At 40.9% G+C, this 16535-nt stretch overlaps 1 protein-coding gene across 1 annotated transcript in view; it reads right to left on the bottom strand.

Annotated features, from left to right (window-relative positions):
• The window catches only part of PTPRB (protein tyrosine phosphatase, receptor type B), a 64420-nt gene that overhangs the window by 14859 nt on the left and 33026 nt on the right, over positions 1-16535 (bottom strand). The window contains exons 10-21 of the mRNA XM_026061791.1: positions 14887-15153; positions 13330-13593; positions 11880-12143; positions 10619-10882; positions 9621-9884; positions 8449-8718; positions 7549-7812; positions 6439-6702; positions 5780-6061; positions 4267-4545; positions 2166-2315; positions 136-379 (exon numbers count right to left, since the gene is read on the bottom strand). Of these exons, the coding sequence (XP_025917576.1) occupies positions 136-379; positions 2166-2315; positions 4267-4545; positions 5780-6061; positions 6439-6702; positions 7549-7812; positions 8449-8718; positions 9621-9884; positions 10619-10882; positions 11880-12143; positions 13330-13593; positions 14887-15153 (3076 nt within the window). The remainder of the gene's footprint in view (positions 1-135; positions 380-2165; positions 2316-4266; positions 4546-5779; positions 6062-6438; positions 6703-7548; positions 7813-8448; positions 8719-9620; positions 9885-10618; positions 10883-11879; positions 12144-13329; positions 13594-14886; positions 15154-16535) is intronic.

Here is a 16535-nt window from a genome sequence, read left to right as displayed (position 1 = left end):
TTATAAATTGCATAGTGAAATGCAGAAAACATTGTACAACCCAGTTATTAATCTACAGAAGCTCAAGTGCATCAGGCATCCAGATAGCACCATGACTAATAATTGACAGAACACAATTATCACAATAAATCTAACCTATATGCAGTCCGAGGCTTTAGGGGCCCATCGCAGAACTTTTGCTGATCTGGATCACATTTTCCTCCCAGATTTTCCATTTCTGCTCCAAGCTTAATGTCAAAGCTTTTATAGTCACTGTCAGGGCTTTCGGCACATCTACTGGCAAAATAATTTGTCTGGTAGATGCGTATAGAGTCATTGTGTTTGTACTCCAGGTAGGAAGGTAATGGGTGCTGCTCATCAGGCTTTGGTCCTTCACTACCTACATCATATGCAGAGAAAAGGAGATGGTTTACATAGCACAGCCATTTATGTGATACAGTATTATAGGTTCAAGGTGTTGACAGACATATTAAATATTATCCAACTTTCTAGCATTCCTTGGAGGGCTGTACAGGCTACCTTGTGAGTACAAAGCTACAGTGGTTAGAGTACCTGGCTTCTAGTACCAACCTTGCTATTATTCTGGGGGGAAACTTCAGACAGATTTCCTCAATAAACCTCAGTTTTCCCATCTGCCAAGTAGCAAATAACGTGTCTTACCTTCCTCTGGTAAAGATCTTTGAGTAGTATGGAAGACACAAAACATGAACATTAACGTCAGCTTTATCAACTCTTAATGACCAGATTAGTTTCACAACCTAACGATGTTGGACCAAAGAAGAAAATGGGTACAGGTGTTTCCTACAGCAAACATGAACTTCCTACACACAGGAAATCCTATATCTCAAGATGAACTTACCCTTGCATTCAAAAAGCTTCTAATATGCAGCTATTGCATCTCCTGTGCAAAATGATAATGCTGCATAAAACTGTCTCTTTGTGTAATGGGTCTCCATAAACTCAAACATTTGCTTCACTGAGAATGATGCTTTAAGAACAGGGCTGGGTATTGCTCTAAATTATCAACGCTCTACACCTTGTTGACTTGTGGCAGGATTCCTTGAAATAAATTTTAGTTTTGAACACAGGCACAGTATCTCCCATTTTAAAAAAAACATACTGCATAACCATCTGTCTGTCTAGAGATAGTTTTGTTTTGATGCAGCCTTGTCTGGGTAGAGCCAGTAGCTGGCTGTGACTTTTCCAGATACAATGCTGGAATAGGTATGTACCAGCTGAGTTTAATGCTATGGCATCTTTCCCTGTGTTGTTGCTGGAAATCTCTGTGGTCCAGAATCCTGGCTCCTACCACCTGCTATTTCATAAAGCAAGTAAAAAAACCCAAAACTAACAAGTCTAGTGTGTGCAGAGGAAAACTGCAATAGGAAATGACAGGAGCCCCCTGAAAGGAAACTCATGAAAAAGATTCAGGTAGGCAAAAGCATGGCACTGAGCACTCCCTGACTCAAAGAGCATTATAGTCTGCACAGACATGACAGACAGTGTAGGCAGTGGAAATATTATCTCTACTTTTTTAGCTAGGGGCTGATGGACAGAGAGATTAAGAATCTTGCTCAGGGGTCAAAAAATATGTCCTGGCATGTCAGGAAATAAAACCACTACTAAAAACAGCATATTAATTGTTGAGACATTCATCTGCTTTGTCACATATAGGTCAAATGCAGAAAGGGAGGGTCACATGTATGCTATGAGAACAATTTCTGCTCCGTCTTACAGTGCTGCGCACAAAGTCTTTGTCTTCAGTAAGCAAACAACACCTGGATCATGCTACCTCTGCCTTCTCAGTGTGGCTTAATGGAGTGCTCTAAAAGCAAGGAAGACAGACTCAAATATGTTACTACCCAACATCTAAACCAACTTGAGTCTCCTGCTGTGGAAGCTTCCCAAACATACATGTGAACGTATGTATCCCAGAGCACAGAATGCAACTACTGCTTCTGGCTGAGCTCTGCAGCTTTGACCGACCCTCTGAGCAGAAGACTGAGTGCATGAGTCCCCAGGTTGTGGGGCAGGTATAGATCCAAAACCTCTGATGAAACCTAGCCACTAGATGAGAAGTTTCTTTGCAGTGTACTGATGCGGTGTACCTCCCTGTGTAACTCATACAGGCTATGGAAAGAGTGCTATTAAATCATGCAACTTACCATCAGCCTCTCTGACAACTACAGTAAAGTACTTCACAGCTCCATTGGTATCACTAAACCAGCTGCAGTTAAAAGTAAAGTTAATGGAGGATTTGGTAATCAGCACATCTTTTTTGTTCACTCGGATGTCTGGAGGTGGCTGAGGGGGACCTGAGGAAATAAAAAAAAAAAAAACCCAACAGCATTATATATGTATTTACTGTGAGACAGAACTAGTGAAGAAAATGCAGTGCTTAATACAGCTCAGCTTTGTTCTCTTTATAATCAAGAAAGAGTCTTCACCTCCCACAGGGAAACTGCCAAAGGATGAAACAAGCCAGCAGTGAGTTAACCATAATAACAGTGGCAGCTCCTCAGTAGGAATTCCTAGAGAAGCCCATATGGAAATGTGTTAAAGTCTTGCTAAATCTATGAAATCAGAAATTGTAGCTGCTAAAAATGACATTTGTTCACAGGTCCAAGCCAGGTGTTTGGAGGCCACTTAGCACACTCACTGCATCCAGTTATTTATTTTACACATCTAGATTTCTGCTTCCCTTCCCAGAACAGCACTGACTCAGTCAGACACAGCGTTCAACTACAGAGTACCATGTTGCAGACTGACCACAGAATTTCCATATGAAATGTTCTTTGTATGATGAAAAGCTATGCCTCAAACAGTGGCACAGCAAAACTAAACTGGAAAGCAAAGTATACAGGGACAAGCCTTCAGAGGAACAATGCAATAAAGGTGGGGATTTTAAGGACCTACCTTGCTGAATCTTTTAAAAATCTGTATTATCTATTATCTATTAAAAATTTATATTGCATGTATGGAAAACATATCTAATACGTAAGCAGGGAGCTGAACTTCAAAGTTTCAGATTGAAAAAGAATCAGTAATTCACATGTTTATATGATGTGTAGCTAAATCTCTTAGATCTACAAAGCCAGGCTGCAATTTTGGGGGAAGAGCTGGGTTCCTTTGGGGTAGGGCTTCCAGTGTTAACCAGAGCCTGGTAAGGCAGCAGTGGTCAGAACAAATAAGAACAAATGTGGAACAGCTAACCTTTAAATAGGACTTGGTCTCACTTTTGTGACATGAGTAGTTAGTCCTTACTAAATCTGAATTTGTAGCATCCTTTGTGGTAGAGGAAGGAGACAACATGGTTGCAATTAACAGGCAATTAGTGGGAGAGGGGAGAAGGTGGGTTGCTGTCTGAACTCTGTAGCTTAGCTCACTAGCTCCCAAACCAAACATAATCTATATGATTTAGCATATGTGGTTTTTAATAGGCAGCCAGAGAGGCATCACTGAATAGGCCTTCTGGCCATCTTGTGTTTTATGAATTCAGCCCTGGAGCTGTTCAGGCCCCTGCACTGTGCTATGCCACCGAATCCAGAGGTGCTGCACAAGGTGGAGCTGCTCTAGGGCCAGCAGTTACAGGCAGTCAACTGGGGAGGAGCTGATGCCTCGCAACACAGTGGTATTGGCGCATGCTGTCGCCACTCTCCACTCTGCACAAGTGGAAGAAGCAAAGCAGCAGCCCAACTGCAGAAGCAGTTTCAAAGCACGTGCTTTGAAAAGCCATGATCCTCTCCCAGCAATATTTCCTACAGGTGATTTGGTCAGGTAGCATCTTGAAGGAGAGGACAGAGGGCCCAAAGAGGACCCTGTGCCACAATCCAAAATCCTTACTGAGGAATTTGTGCTCTTCCTTGTGCTGAAGATGGCTACTCAGTGTGATGGGAAGCAGAGAGGGAAAGGGAGCCAAGCAGCAACAATGAGGACAAATAAAGGTGTGTGATAAAGATGACATCTTTGGTGCTGAACATCATGAATGACAGGATAATTTTTTATGTTTCTCAAATTATATTTAGTGAATGAGCCAAATAAGCAGGTTTTGCAATGTAATGAGAGGCAATATAGTTAAAATCCTGCATTGTCTGTTACAAGAGAGGCCAAAGGAGAGGTTCTCCCTATTTTGGCCACTCCATCACGGGTGCCACATAATGGCAATTGCAGAGTTCAGAACCTCTTTTGCTGTTTGTTTACCCAACACAAGCGATTGTTTATTGCTGTTCACTGCTTCCCACTGCAGTGACTCTGTGTTCCACTTACGGTCAATCATCGTGATGGTGCTGTCCTCAACTACTTCACTTGTCATGTCTGCAGAATGCACCTTGATGGACACCAGGTATCGCTTGTGGGGTACAAGGGTCATGATATTAAGCAGAGATTTGTCTTTTTCTATCCTTTTGGAAAATTCCACTTCACGAGTGTCCATTTTTTTGCATTCAACACTATATCCATCAAAGTCAGAATCAGGAGGAGTCCAAGAACACGCAATGGCAGTAGAGGTCTGGGGTCGACAATGAAGACTTTGTATCTTGTCTGGTTCTAGAGAAATGTTGAGAAGTTGAAGCTCAGTGGGAAAGGGGACAGGCATCATATACTCTTTGCTCATCCTATGGCTCAGGCATCATCCCTAGATTCTACAGCAACAATTTGATTACAGCAAGAGGCCAGGACCCAGAATTCCTACCTCCTACAAATGTGTGATGCCTGATTTTAGGCAAGGCAGTCTAACTCATTTTAGCCCTTTGAAATTCAAGATAGTCATGTCAAGCTCATCATGTTTCTGAGGCTTCAGCAATTAATTGTAAAAATAAGCTGACAAAACCACTCCCTGAAGTCTTACCAAGAACAGCAACATTGGAAAGCAATGCATTTCCAGAACTATGTTACAGCTTATTTGGAGGTTACATATGGTTAACAGTATCAGTCAATACTGATGCCACACTGTCATCTCACGACTGATTCGATTTGCTGGGTAGGATGTGGTGTGTCCGTATCACTAAAGCATACCACAGATGTATTCTTTGTCGATGTAATATTGGAGCATCATTTACAACATGTGACATAAAACAAGGATGGGATTTCACCTTCAGATGTCAGACACTTATATTTTAGTGTTTAAATACAAGTGAAAAAAGTAGCTATGCTCTCATTTTAATTAATATGCTGAATGAAGTCTGAAGACCTATTCAGCTTACTAAACATTGGTGTCAGTCTGGAGCTGAAGCCCATCCCATTTGGCATGAAAATTCTCCAAAGCTCAGTTATTTTTACAATTCCAGGTCACTTTTTCATCAGCCTACTACGGAGGCTGAAACAGCTAGAGATGATGAGGATCTGCAAGCACTGACTGTCAGAAACACAGAGCAATGAAAGTCCCTGATTTCACAGTTTCAAATCTAGTACAGCGTGGTTGCATTCATCCTTCCTCTCTGAGTGTTCAAAAACATTTTGATGACTTCAATATCCTACTGACCCTAATATCAAAGAATTTTGGAACTTCAGGCTTGTTTTATCCCTGAAAATGATTGATTCAAACACTGCAGCCAAACAGCCCCACTGTGGATCTGAAGTTTGATATCTATGTCAATTTTTAATCTTTAAAAAGTGGATCTTGAACAAAGCAAGGGCTCATTTTAGTGTCCAGTTGAATTCATTGCCAGTTATTCATGAATTTATTAATGGAAATTACTGACTGTGAGTGGAATTGGTAAGATTTAGCAGCTTTGCATCTTCTCCAGTGGAGTGTTAGGGTGCAATGGAAAGCGTAACTTACTTGTTCTCACACTTGCAGACAGTGACTGACTGTATGTCTTCCAGTTGTCACCACTGACAGTTCTGACACTGAACTCATAGAGTCTTCCTGGTCGCATGCCATTCATGATGCGTACTTTTGATTTGCTGCTGCTGTAGGGATTGAATACCGTGAGGGGATCTTTCGGGAGCCACTGCAACTCAAAATCATCATAGTCTGTCCAGTTTGGGGGACCCCACCAAGTGATTGATAAAGAAGTGTTTGCAACATCAGTAAATGATACAGTGTTAGGAGGGCTGGGTGCTACACATAAAGGAAAAAAAAAAGAGCAGAAAGATTCTTATGAAATTTTTACACAAGACAAATGAGATGAAACAACTATTATCATTTTCATGCACTGCAAAGTGGTTTACATTATCCCATGTACATAATCAGTTACTATAGCTTAGCTGAAGTGTGACAATTTCCACAGCCATTACTTATACCTGAGCCTTCATAAGCAAAACAGTGCTGAACAAAATTAGACCCCATTGGTTTAATACCTTCAGTGGGATATTCTTTATCTTCTATGCCTTTAGTAACTCTTATAATACAGAATAAGTCTGTTGCATAGCTGTGAACTGATATGAATTCTGCCGGATGGGACTAAACTACAAACTCAAAGCTTTCGTGTCTTTTACCTGTTCTTCCTTCAGCATTTGCTGTATTGGTCAGGTCACCACTGTGAGTCACCACAACCAGGGTGTACTTTCTGCCAGGAACAAGGTCCTGGAAATGCCATTCTTTCAGTTCTTTCCTACGCCATGTTTCTTTCTGTGTCCCATTTGGGTTATAAAGATTCAGCTCGTAGAAGTCGACATCTCCTGCTGCTGGATCCCAGGTGAACCACAGACTGTCTGTTGTGTTTCTGTTGGATGCCTTGAGACCAACAACTGGGGCTGGTACTGAAAAAAAGGAGACAGATATTAGTTTATGTAGAACATTCTTAGGGTGAGGAGGAGCAATGAGGTCAAGCAAACCTTATGTTTACCTCATAATGGCAGCCATGTAATAATCCAGACAGACACCACAGCTGGCCAAAAAGCCATCAGAAAGTACATTTCAGTAGTTTTGTTTCTTAATTTGAACTGCCATTGTCCCAAAAAAGAAGTTGAAATGTTGATAATGGATAGTTTTGTAAATGTTAAGCAGCTTTTTCCCACTGAGTGCCTGGAAACATCCAGTCCTGAGATAATGAACAAAGTGCACCACCGTCCAGAGACAGCGGTACGTGGTAGGTTACTATACAGTGGCCTCAGAGGATAAAGAAAGGTTGCACAGAGTGTCAGAGGTGCTTAGGGAACTCTGCTTCCCGCACACGGCTGAACAAACATGGAGCTGCAGCCAGAGCTCACCACAGGAAACAAGTTTTATTTCACTACCCCATTAATCCTACTGGCTTTGCCTTTTTGCCTCACATGCTCATAGACCAACATTGTTTTTAGGATGAGAGACATTTTCCTTTAAGGCTTATGCAGTGTACATTGGGATGCCCTTCTCTTGATCCAAGTACCTGAGAACTTTGGTAAAACACAGATAATTAATAAACTTCTCTGCTTCATTTTTCCCCTTGTAACCACATCATTTAGGATTTACCTTCTCCTTCATCTAATGCTTTTCACATATAAGAGCCAATTTTGATACTTCTAATAGATGTTCTAATCTAGCATGAGCATCACACTCAGACTAGCTCACTGGTATCTCTCATGAGCACCACATTGGAGACAAATGATTTTCTTAGACATTCTTGCCTGTTCTTCCAAAGACAGACGACTCATTAGTGAGGTCTCCACTGTGGGTGACAATCACCATTCTATACATCCTGCCTTGCCGCAGGTTCTGGAACGAACATTGCTGCAGGTGCTGTTCGCCTGAAATCCTGTCATGAAGGGATTTGTCTGGGTTGTATAGGAAGATGTCGTATGAATCAAGCTCGCCCTGCGATGAGGTCCAGCTGAAGGACAGTCGGCCAGTGGTGCTCTCTGTGACCTTCAGATTTGTGACAGCTGCTGGAACTGGAAAGAAGGATAAATACAAGAGTAAATATCAAGGTGTCTAGCCACTAAGCTGAATCTTTACTAAAGCAACAACTCATTAAAGGAATACATTTCTATTAAGCCACAAACAGCTAAGTAATGGCAACGGCAACTTTCAGAAGCAAGGGGAAAGCATTTATGAGGTGCCACTGAGTCTCTCCAACATGTTTGTATTTCCCAATAGGCCCGGTTCTGCAGTCTGTGCTCACACAGAACTCTCCATTAACTTCTGCAAGAAGTTTGGCTTGAATAAAGACCGCAAGACTTGGATCAAAGTTTAGACATGTATATTCATGTCAAATCTTGGGCTAAGAGCCTTTAGACTGTGTAAATTAAAAGCCTGAGAACAATAAAGAATTCAGGTGGTTCCATAATGGACAGACTGAGGGAAGCACTCAGCACTTTGGTTTAATATCTTTATTATAAACTATGACCACATTATTGTGCCAAGTATTTTCAGTTTCAAATATCAAGCATATATCAGGAAAAAGGATGCATAAATATCTGGAGTCTGCTCTTACTGGAAGCTTTCCAGTATCAAGATATACAGATGATTCATGTATTTAATGATATCTGACTGAGGGAAATATAAATAAACTGAGATGTTCTAATTACCTGTTCGGCCAACAGTTTCTGCTCGTTTACTGAAGAGCCCGCCACTGACTGTCAAAACTTGTATTTTATACTTCTTGCCAGCTAATAAATCTTCAAATTTGTGCTGTTTGGCAGTAGCTGGCTCCGATTTGTTGCTCAGGAGGATTCCTTGCTCATTCAAGAGCAGAATGTCATATCTTTCAGCTACTCCAGGAGCTTTCTGCCATGTTACTAACAAGGAATGACTGCTGTAAGTATGATCAGCAAATAATTCCTGGACAGAGGCAGGAACTGGAAGCAACAATTAAAGACAGGACATTACCAGATGAAATATGGACCACTCAGTACACAATTGTGAGTACAGTAATTAACAGAGAATATAAATTTGCATGTTCACTTGTGGGAATAGGGATGTCTGTGCATGTGTTTGTACATGCAAATAACTCCTAGACATAAAATACAGTCAGATGAAGTTACAGAGTATCATGGACATCAGAACCAGAAATGGAGAGGCAAGAGATATTAAATTTAAATTACCATGAAAAGAGGGAGATAGAAAGTGGGATGAATTGACAAATATATTAAAAAAGGCATATGAAAAGAACTGAAAACCAAAGAAGTTACAAATTGGTGCAAAATACAAGTAAGTAGCACATAACAGGCAATGTTAGCTAGAAAGCCAAGCCCACAGCAAACACATGCCAAGTACAAACGAGAGGGGAAGGACCGAAAACAAGCCATGCCAGTGTGTATGTGTGTCGATACACAGTATATTGGGGCTATGCATTGTCTAACAAGCTTTGAATATGCAATGGGCTCTGCTAGCATGCAATATTTGACTGCATGGACCCCTGTAGATCTGTGTGTTGGATGGATAGAGGCCATGGCTGGGCAGGCCTGGATTGCATTAATCCCACAAAGGCACACTTTGGTCAGGGGAACTGAATCCTGCACACATTTACCAAGGTAAAGCTACTCACGTGACAAGTCTCACTGTTATCAATGAGCCACACCTAAGTGTTTGCAAGAGTGAGGACTCATGTTTTTGTGATAGAAACACATCTTCTCATAAGTCTGGGTCTCCCCGCACCCAACGCTATGTTACATAAACAGGCAGTGTGTAACTTATTTAATAAGACTCAGCTTCTGGGAAGTCATAATGCAACTTGCTCCTTGTCTCAAAAGAAACATACTTGTTCTCCCAAAAGCTGCTAAGCTGTTGTGCAAGGTGCCGCTGTTAGATTGCACCACCACCCGGTACTGCTCCCCAGCTTCCAACTTGTGAAACATGAGCTCAGAGACGTGTTTGGAGACACTCTGGGAATCAAGCTGATGGTTTTGCTGAAATAGAGTCACTGTGTAGGAATCAACATCTCCACCTCCAGGAGTCCAGCTCACTTTCAGGCTGTTTGTCATGCCACTGTGTGAAACGTGAATGTTTCTGACTGCACTTGGAACTAGAAGGAAAAGGAACACAAAGGCACCTGCTCACAAATTTCCTGTTTGATTCAAACTTTTTAATTCCTACTTTTTTTTTTATGGCTAAAGCAAATGATTCAAAGGATGAAGAGCATTTGCAAGTATAAGTAATTTCACTCGTATGGGTAAACATAATAAAGCTGCAGACATTTGTGTGGGATTGTGCCATTTTAGAAAAGCAATTCCATGTTTTTACCGGAACAGTAAAGAAAAAGTAAGTTAAAGAAAAAAGTTTTTATGTTCCTTTATCTGGATAACCTCCCTCTTCCTCAAATGATGTTTTAGAAACAGCTCAGAAAATCCAAGTTTTTCTGTACAGTTAGTTAGCCAATTTGCACTTACAATCTAGCCCATTCATTTCAAGTGGGCAAACAGAGGTATAAAATAACTTAAGTGATTTAGCCAGAGATACTAAGTAAACAACTGGCATGCATGGCAATAACAGAAACCTGAACATTGACATCTCAATACCCTTTCTATGGAACAAATCAGATTATCTGCCAACAATCAAATATTGGTGACTGCGACATTTGTTTATTAAGAAAAGATCAAGTTAGCTGAAGTACTAGTATGGTTTTCAATGAGATCTGCTGTTTTTGTGCCAGCGTTACAGAAGCTCAAATAAGAACACAATTCAGCCCTGATTTTCTGCTCCCATTCTTTCCTCTAGAAAAGCTTCAATGGATGTTTTAAATACCATGTTATTTCTTACCTGTTAGGCCTTCTATGAAAGTAGCACGCTGTGCATCTCCACTGATTGTCAAGACAAGAATTTTGTATAGACGTCCTGGAGTCAGAGCTGTGAACCAATACTCCTCAATGGTATTTCCAAGGAAAATGGGTGGGAAGATCTTCATATCATTGAAGAGGAGCTGAATCTCATATTTATCAACATCCCCTTCAGCCTTTAACCAAGTTACCTGCAAATCCTCTGTGCTCCTGTTACTAAGAGTCAGTTCCTTTACTGATTCTGGCACTGAAGAAGTAAGAGGAAAGACAGGAAACTTCTCAGTACTTATTCCCATTATATAGATCATAGCAAAAAAATAACAGCTCTGAGACTACGTTCCTGAGCTAAAACTTTGCGTTCAGTTCCTCAGGAAAAGCAATAGATTGAACTTAATTGTAAAGGTGGCTTTTCTGTTGTTCATACCATACTTAACACTGGAAGGCCCTATTCCAGGACAGGGAGTTCACAAACTATCAGCATAAAAATAATAAACAAATAATAATGGAGCCTGCAGGGAGTATGCAAAGCCAACAAAAACAGAGTAGGGTCTATCTGTACGGCGAATGCGGTGCAAAGAGGCCTGAGCTAGCAGAGCCCCAGGACAAGCAGCCTGTGTTATGCAGCACCACACTGCGCAGGTCCCCACTCCTGCCAGATGCAGGTCAGCTGTTTTTGCCCAGCGCTGCATCTGCGTTAATAAACTCAGTTTCTTAGCATGGCTCATTAGCTTGAATGTAGTGCTAGGTCAAGACAGGCAGATTGCATGCAGATCCCTGCTGGCTCACACACAGCCATCTTACCGCCCCTGCCCTATGCTCTCCAACAACTCCAGTTTTCAGAGCAAAGTGAGTTTGTTGGGTAGAGTGAGGTCTAGCCTGTCTCCTCCCTATATGCTTCCATGATCGGAAAAAACTGTCTTGCACATTCTGGCCTAGCTCAAGCACAAATAATAGGCTGATGTGGAAATCTGAACAACTCTGGTTTTCAGTTTTCCAAGTCTTAACACTTAGCGTTCTAAGTTCGTAACACAGGTCTCCCTTTTCACTTTCTACTTGTCATTAACTTAAATATCAGTCACAAATTAAATACTGCTTTCCATCTTTAGAATGACAGCCATTTAAATAGTCACACTCTCAGCATTCAATGTTGAAATAATACAGGATTTTTGAGCCTGGTTATGGTAAACAGAAAAAAATGCTCTCCACCTGGAGTGCCTCAGGATGTTTCTGGGGTCTTTACTTACTTGTTCTGCCATAGACCCTTGCACTAGTTTCATATTTCCCACTCCTTGTGCTGACAGTGACACTATACTGCCTCCCTGGCACCAGATTAGTGAATACACATTCATTTTCATCCTTAGGGACGCTTTCTGTTTGCATGAAGTCATTGTTATTCTTGATGATCACTTCATAATTATCAAAATCACCAGAGGCATGTAACCAGGACACCTTTAAGTAGTCACTTCTTGCGGAATTGCTGACAGTAAGTCCCTGAACGCTTGAAGGGACTGAAAGAAAAAACACAATTAAAGGTTCAGAAAGCAGTAACTTCCTGAAGTAACAGGAATTGCTGTAGTGGATTATATTTGTGGTCATTACCAGATATTTCTGAGGAAGTTTCAAAAAGCCCACAACACAGACTTAATCAATAGCCTACCCTCTAAAATAGTAACTTCACAGTTTCCATTAGAGGCTGGTTTATGTCATAAACATGACAGTGGTTTGCCTTTCCAATTTTGTGTCTGCTGGAACAACTTTGTCAGTTCTGGTTAGGGCAGTACGTTTCACAGGCTCACGCTAGTCCTGAATTTGCTGCTGCTCCTTGTTTCAATGACTGTCCCCTGGATTTTCTCTTACATGAGAAGGAGTTTAGAATTGCACGCTCTTGATATTCTTTGTCATTTTAAAGCCCATTATCATGTTTCTGTTATTCTGCTGGTTTACCAAGTATAATTTCAATCCTGGAGGAACTTTCTAAAAGCTTTTCATCATTACTGCCACCCTTCTCTGAAATTTCTCTATTCCTGTTATGGTGTCCTTGAACCCAGCATGACCAAAAGCAGAAGACATGGGTGTTATTCATTTATATGGCAGCTTACTAGTACTTTCAGTAGCTAGTTCCTATTCTGTTCTTTCAGTGTCTGAATAACTTTTGGGGGGGATGTTCTGCAGGATACATGTGAGGGGCCAGAGGGGCTAAGAGCAGGAAAATGCATCTGAGTCAAAATTGACATATGCTTTCTATTCACTCAGGATTGACACACTTCTGTTAGGTTTTTCTCATTCACAAAACAAAAAATGCTTCCACTCTTGTTAATTTTAGGCTCAAAAGCTTTGCTGATGTACGCAAGCTATTTTCTTTGGGAATGGCAATAGACTTATTGTCTTTAGTCCCAGTACTCTTCTTTACGACACTGTGACACTTTGGCTTTGTGAGGCCTTGCTCCTGAGATTTTGCCACCAGCTTCAACGGAGAAAGGTCAGGACACCTGACTTTTATTCATGCTAAGGTCATTTAGTATGACATAAAGCAGCAGTAGGGGCATAAGAATAAGTCTGCAAGGCTGTAGTTTTATGATTTGACCCTCCAACCTCCAGTCCCCCATCCCAGTTTTGACCAGATATTCACAGCTTGTTGGTAACAGCTGGCCAACGGTCTTTTGGTTACCTGATTCACTCAGAAGCTCTCTTTACCTGTTCGTTCCTGGCTGAAGGAATAATTCTCATACTTCCCACTCTTCGTGGTTATCATCACATTGTAAAGTGTCCCAGGAGTAAGGCTGCTGAAGGAGCATTCACTGAAGGATTTGGAAATGGTGAGAGTCTGAATAATCTGGTCATCGTGAGAGAGTGTTACCAAATAACTGTCTACATCTCCAGAAGCTGGCAGCCAAGAAACACTGAGGTAGTCACTGCGACCTGAGTTATTTACCGTTACTCCAGTCACGCTGGAAGGAACTGTGCAACAAAGAAGAAAAACCAGAAGAGCTTTAACTGGCCAATTCCTATGGTTGTGCGTATGCCTGGAATGCAACCCTGCAAAATAAACAGGCCTCCACTCTGTAGACTAGGAAGCGCTGCACTGACTCCCACGGAGCAACAGTCATCTGCTTTTCTGAATACAGTGAGGGAAGTTGTTGTCTTTGGTGGCACAATCCCAGCACTTCTAAAATCCCAGAAGATGAGCTGTCCTCTCAAATTGCCATTCATCACTAATAGTAATAATCGCTGGTGCTTGTATGGAGCTGAGGCCCACACTAGAATGTGTTTCATTTACAATGAGTCCTCTGACGCCTAGTGGCCAAAACGTGAATGCAATTTGTTTTTCAAGCCAGCAAGGTGAGCTTGCTGGCTCCACATTGCCAGAACTGCCATTAGTCTCAGGTACAAGACTATCACGGGTATAACACTGTCAGACCATAATTATAATCAACTGCCACATTTTCACTGGACTCAGATGCACTAAACTGACTTACCTCAGTAGAGGAGCTGGCCATCAACTGTCAGAGTCAATAACATTTGAAGATTTTACAAAATATTTCTATGTATTTTAAGCCTTTTAGTGCTCCCCAATTGGTTTTCATTTTTCTTTTAACCTGAAAATAGTTGTTTCCAAGGAGAATGTTGGAGCAAATTGCAGAACACCTGGCTTTTGCCAAATTCACATAAAAGGTAAATTTGCACTGTTTGTCAATTTTTCCCTATATCTCAGTATCCAGAAGACTGGTATTACATTTTATGGCTCATGAAACTTTCAGAATTTGATGCAATAGTAAACACTATGCTATCCAGGATATGAGGGCTTCATAAAGAGTAATTTTTCCTTATGAGCACTGTTTAACATTCAATAGGAGCAAAAGAATGAGTCATGAGAGACTGAGACCCAAATTCACCCCACCATCTTTAGGCAACCAATCTGCACACCTAACTGAAGAGTAATTACCCTACACTCCCATCTAATCAATGGAATAAGAAAAGCCCTTCCAAGGAGTGATCCACCCACTTCAGCTGTATGTCATTCTCAGTGTATATTTTTGCCTTGGCTACACAGCTGTTAGGTTTCTGCTGTAGATGAGCAGTTCGCTCCCTAATGTTACATAACACAAATCTGGACCCATTACGTGTCTGAGGTCACGCACAGGAGGTGTATGGCTGAAACTCAGCCCAGTGGCTTAGCTGCAAGACAATTCTCTTTAATAAATTCAGTTTTTAGGAGTTTACAAAAGACATGGTGGAGCATTTCTTGCTTACCTGTCCTCCCCTCTGCAACTGTTTGCCTGGAAGATATCCCCCCGCTGACAGTGGTAACAACAACTGAATAGAGTCCTCCAGGTTTCAGGGGGTGGAAATGGTATCTGTTGGTTTCACTGGGAACTGTCTCATTTTTAATGACCACATTGTCATGAATCAGTAGTACTTGGTATGCGTCTACATCTCCCAGTGCTCTTGTCCAGTTGGTAAATAAGCTATTGGTTGATCCCTGACTTGCCACGATCAGACCAGTCACTTGGGCTGGCACTGCAATGCAAAATGTCATACTGTTACTGAGGAGAAACAAAATAAAACAAAACAAAATCCCCCAAATAACTCGAGTTTAGTCACACTGAGGAAGTGCATCAAAAGAACATTCCAGTTTACAGCCAGACTCAACAGGACTAAAAATAATCTAACTGTGGACTGCTTCCTGTCTGATGGGATGTGGTCTATGGGAAACTATCTACGGCACAGAAAGGTCTTTTGGGCTTCAGCATAGCTTTTCTTGATCAGACCAAAATGATTCAAGATTGGAAAACTGAAAGAGACTGAATTTTATAAGTGCCATTAAACAAAAGCAAACAACTTAGGAAATCACTTGTTTTTGTGATGACTACTTTGTATACAGACTGTCTCTTTCATTCTCCTTTTTCTCTCCTATTCCCCAGTTCTCATTCCTATTAAACTGCAAATCAGCTCCCTGAATACCACATAGTCATCTATACCTCAGAGAGGCTTCAGGTGCTTTCATTTTTGTGGTACCTGAGATGGATGTCTTTGGTTTAACCTTTTATTTTTATATTAGAAGATCTTGAGGATACTAACTTTTCTAGCATCAAAAGATGAAATAATAGATAAATGCTATCATTGTTTAACAAAGTACGAGATGGTGAACTTAGCCAGATCAAAAAGAAGAAAAAAGGAACAGAATATTTAGCACAACTTTTACCCAAAGTTCTTCTGTCTTTTTCTTTTTAACTTGACAATATCTGGTCAAAGCAAGGGAAGACAGTTACTTCTTCCTAAGTATATATTTGCCTACATGATGAAGCACATCTGAAATAAAAAGCCCTTTAACTTTGGAAAATGTGGTTGCAAACGTCATCTCCTGTTTTATATCAACCGTTCTGTAAACATACTACAGAATTAGAGATCATTAACACAAGCTGAAAAATTAGGCACATAGATGAAAAAAGATTAATGTAAACTTGAACCAAATATTCCAGCTGTTTTATAATATTTTCATAACATGATCTCTGTGCAAAAGGCTCTTCTGGTGATATCTTTGGCTTCACTGGAAGCTGACAAATTTGGGATGCATGTAAGACCTATTTCTGTCACATTTACAACAATATTTTACAAACACAGTAGGTTTTCGTACTGAGAAGAAGACTCAGATGTCTGGGATGCTTATTATGACCTATGCTCCAAATTCATAGATGTTCGTTCTTCAACACTTCAAACATAATGCTGATGTGTTATCCCTACTGATCTGCTTTCAAGCATTGATTTGTATTAGTGAAGTGGGACACAGGAATCTTTAGGCCAGAATAGGCCTTCTGAAAGGGTGTAAGGCAGAAGGAAGCGAAATCCCAACTATCTAATCACATAGCAGAGAAATAAAAGTTTAAGTCAACTTTTTAGGC

The sequence above is a fragment of the Apteryx rowi genome, unplaced genomic scaffold (genome assembly GCF_003343035.1).
Source record: "Apteryx rowi isolate R43461 unplaced genomic scaffold, aptRow1 scaffold_185, whole genome shotgun sequence".
In the NCBI taxonomy this organism is placed as follows: Eukaryota; Metazoa; Chordata; class Aves; order Apterygiformes; family Apterygidae; genus Apteryx; species Apteryx rowi.
This window is presented reverse-complemented; position numbering and strand designations above follow the sequence as displayed.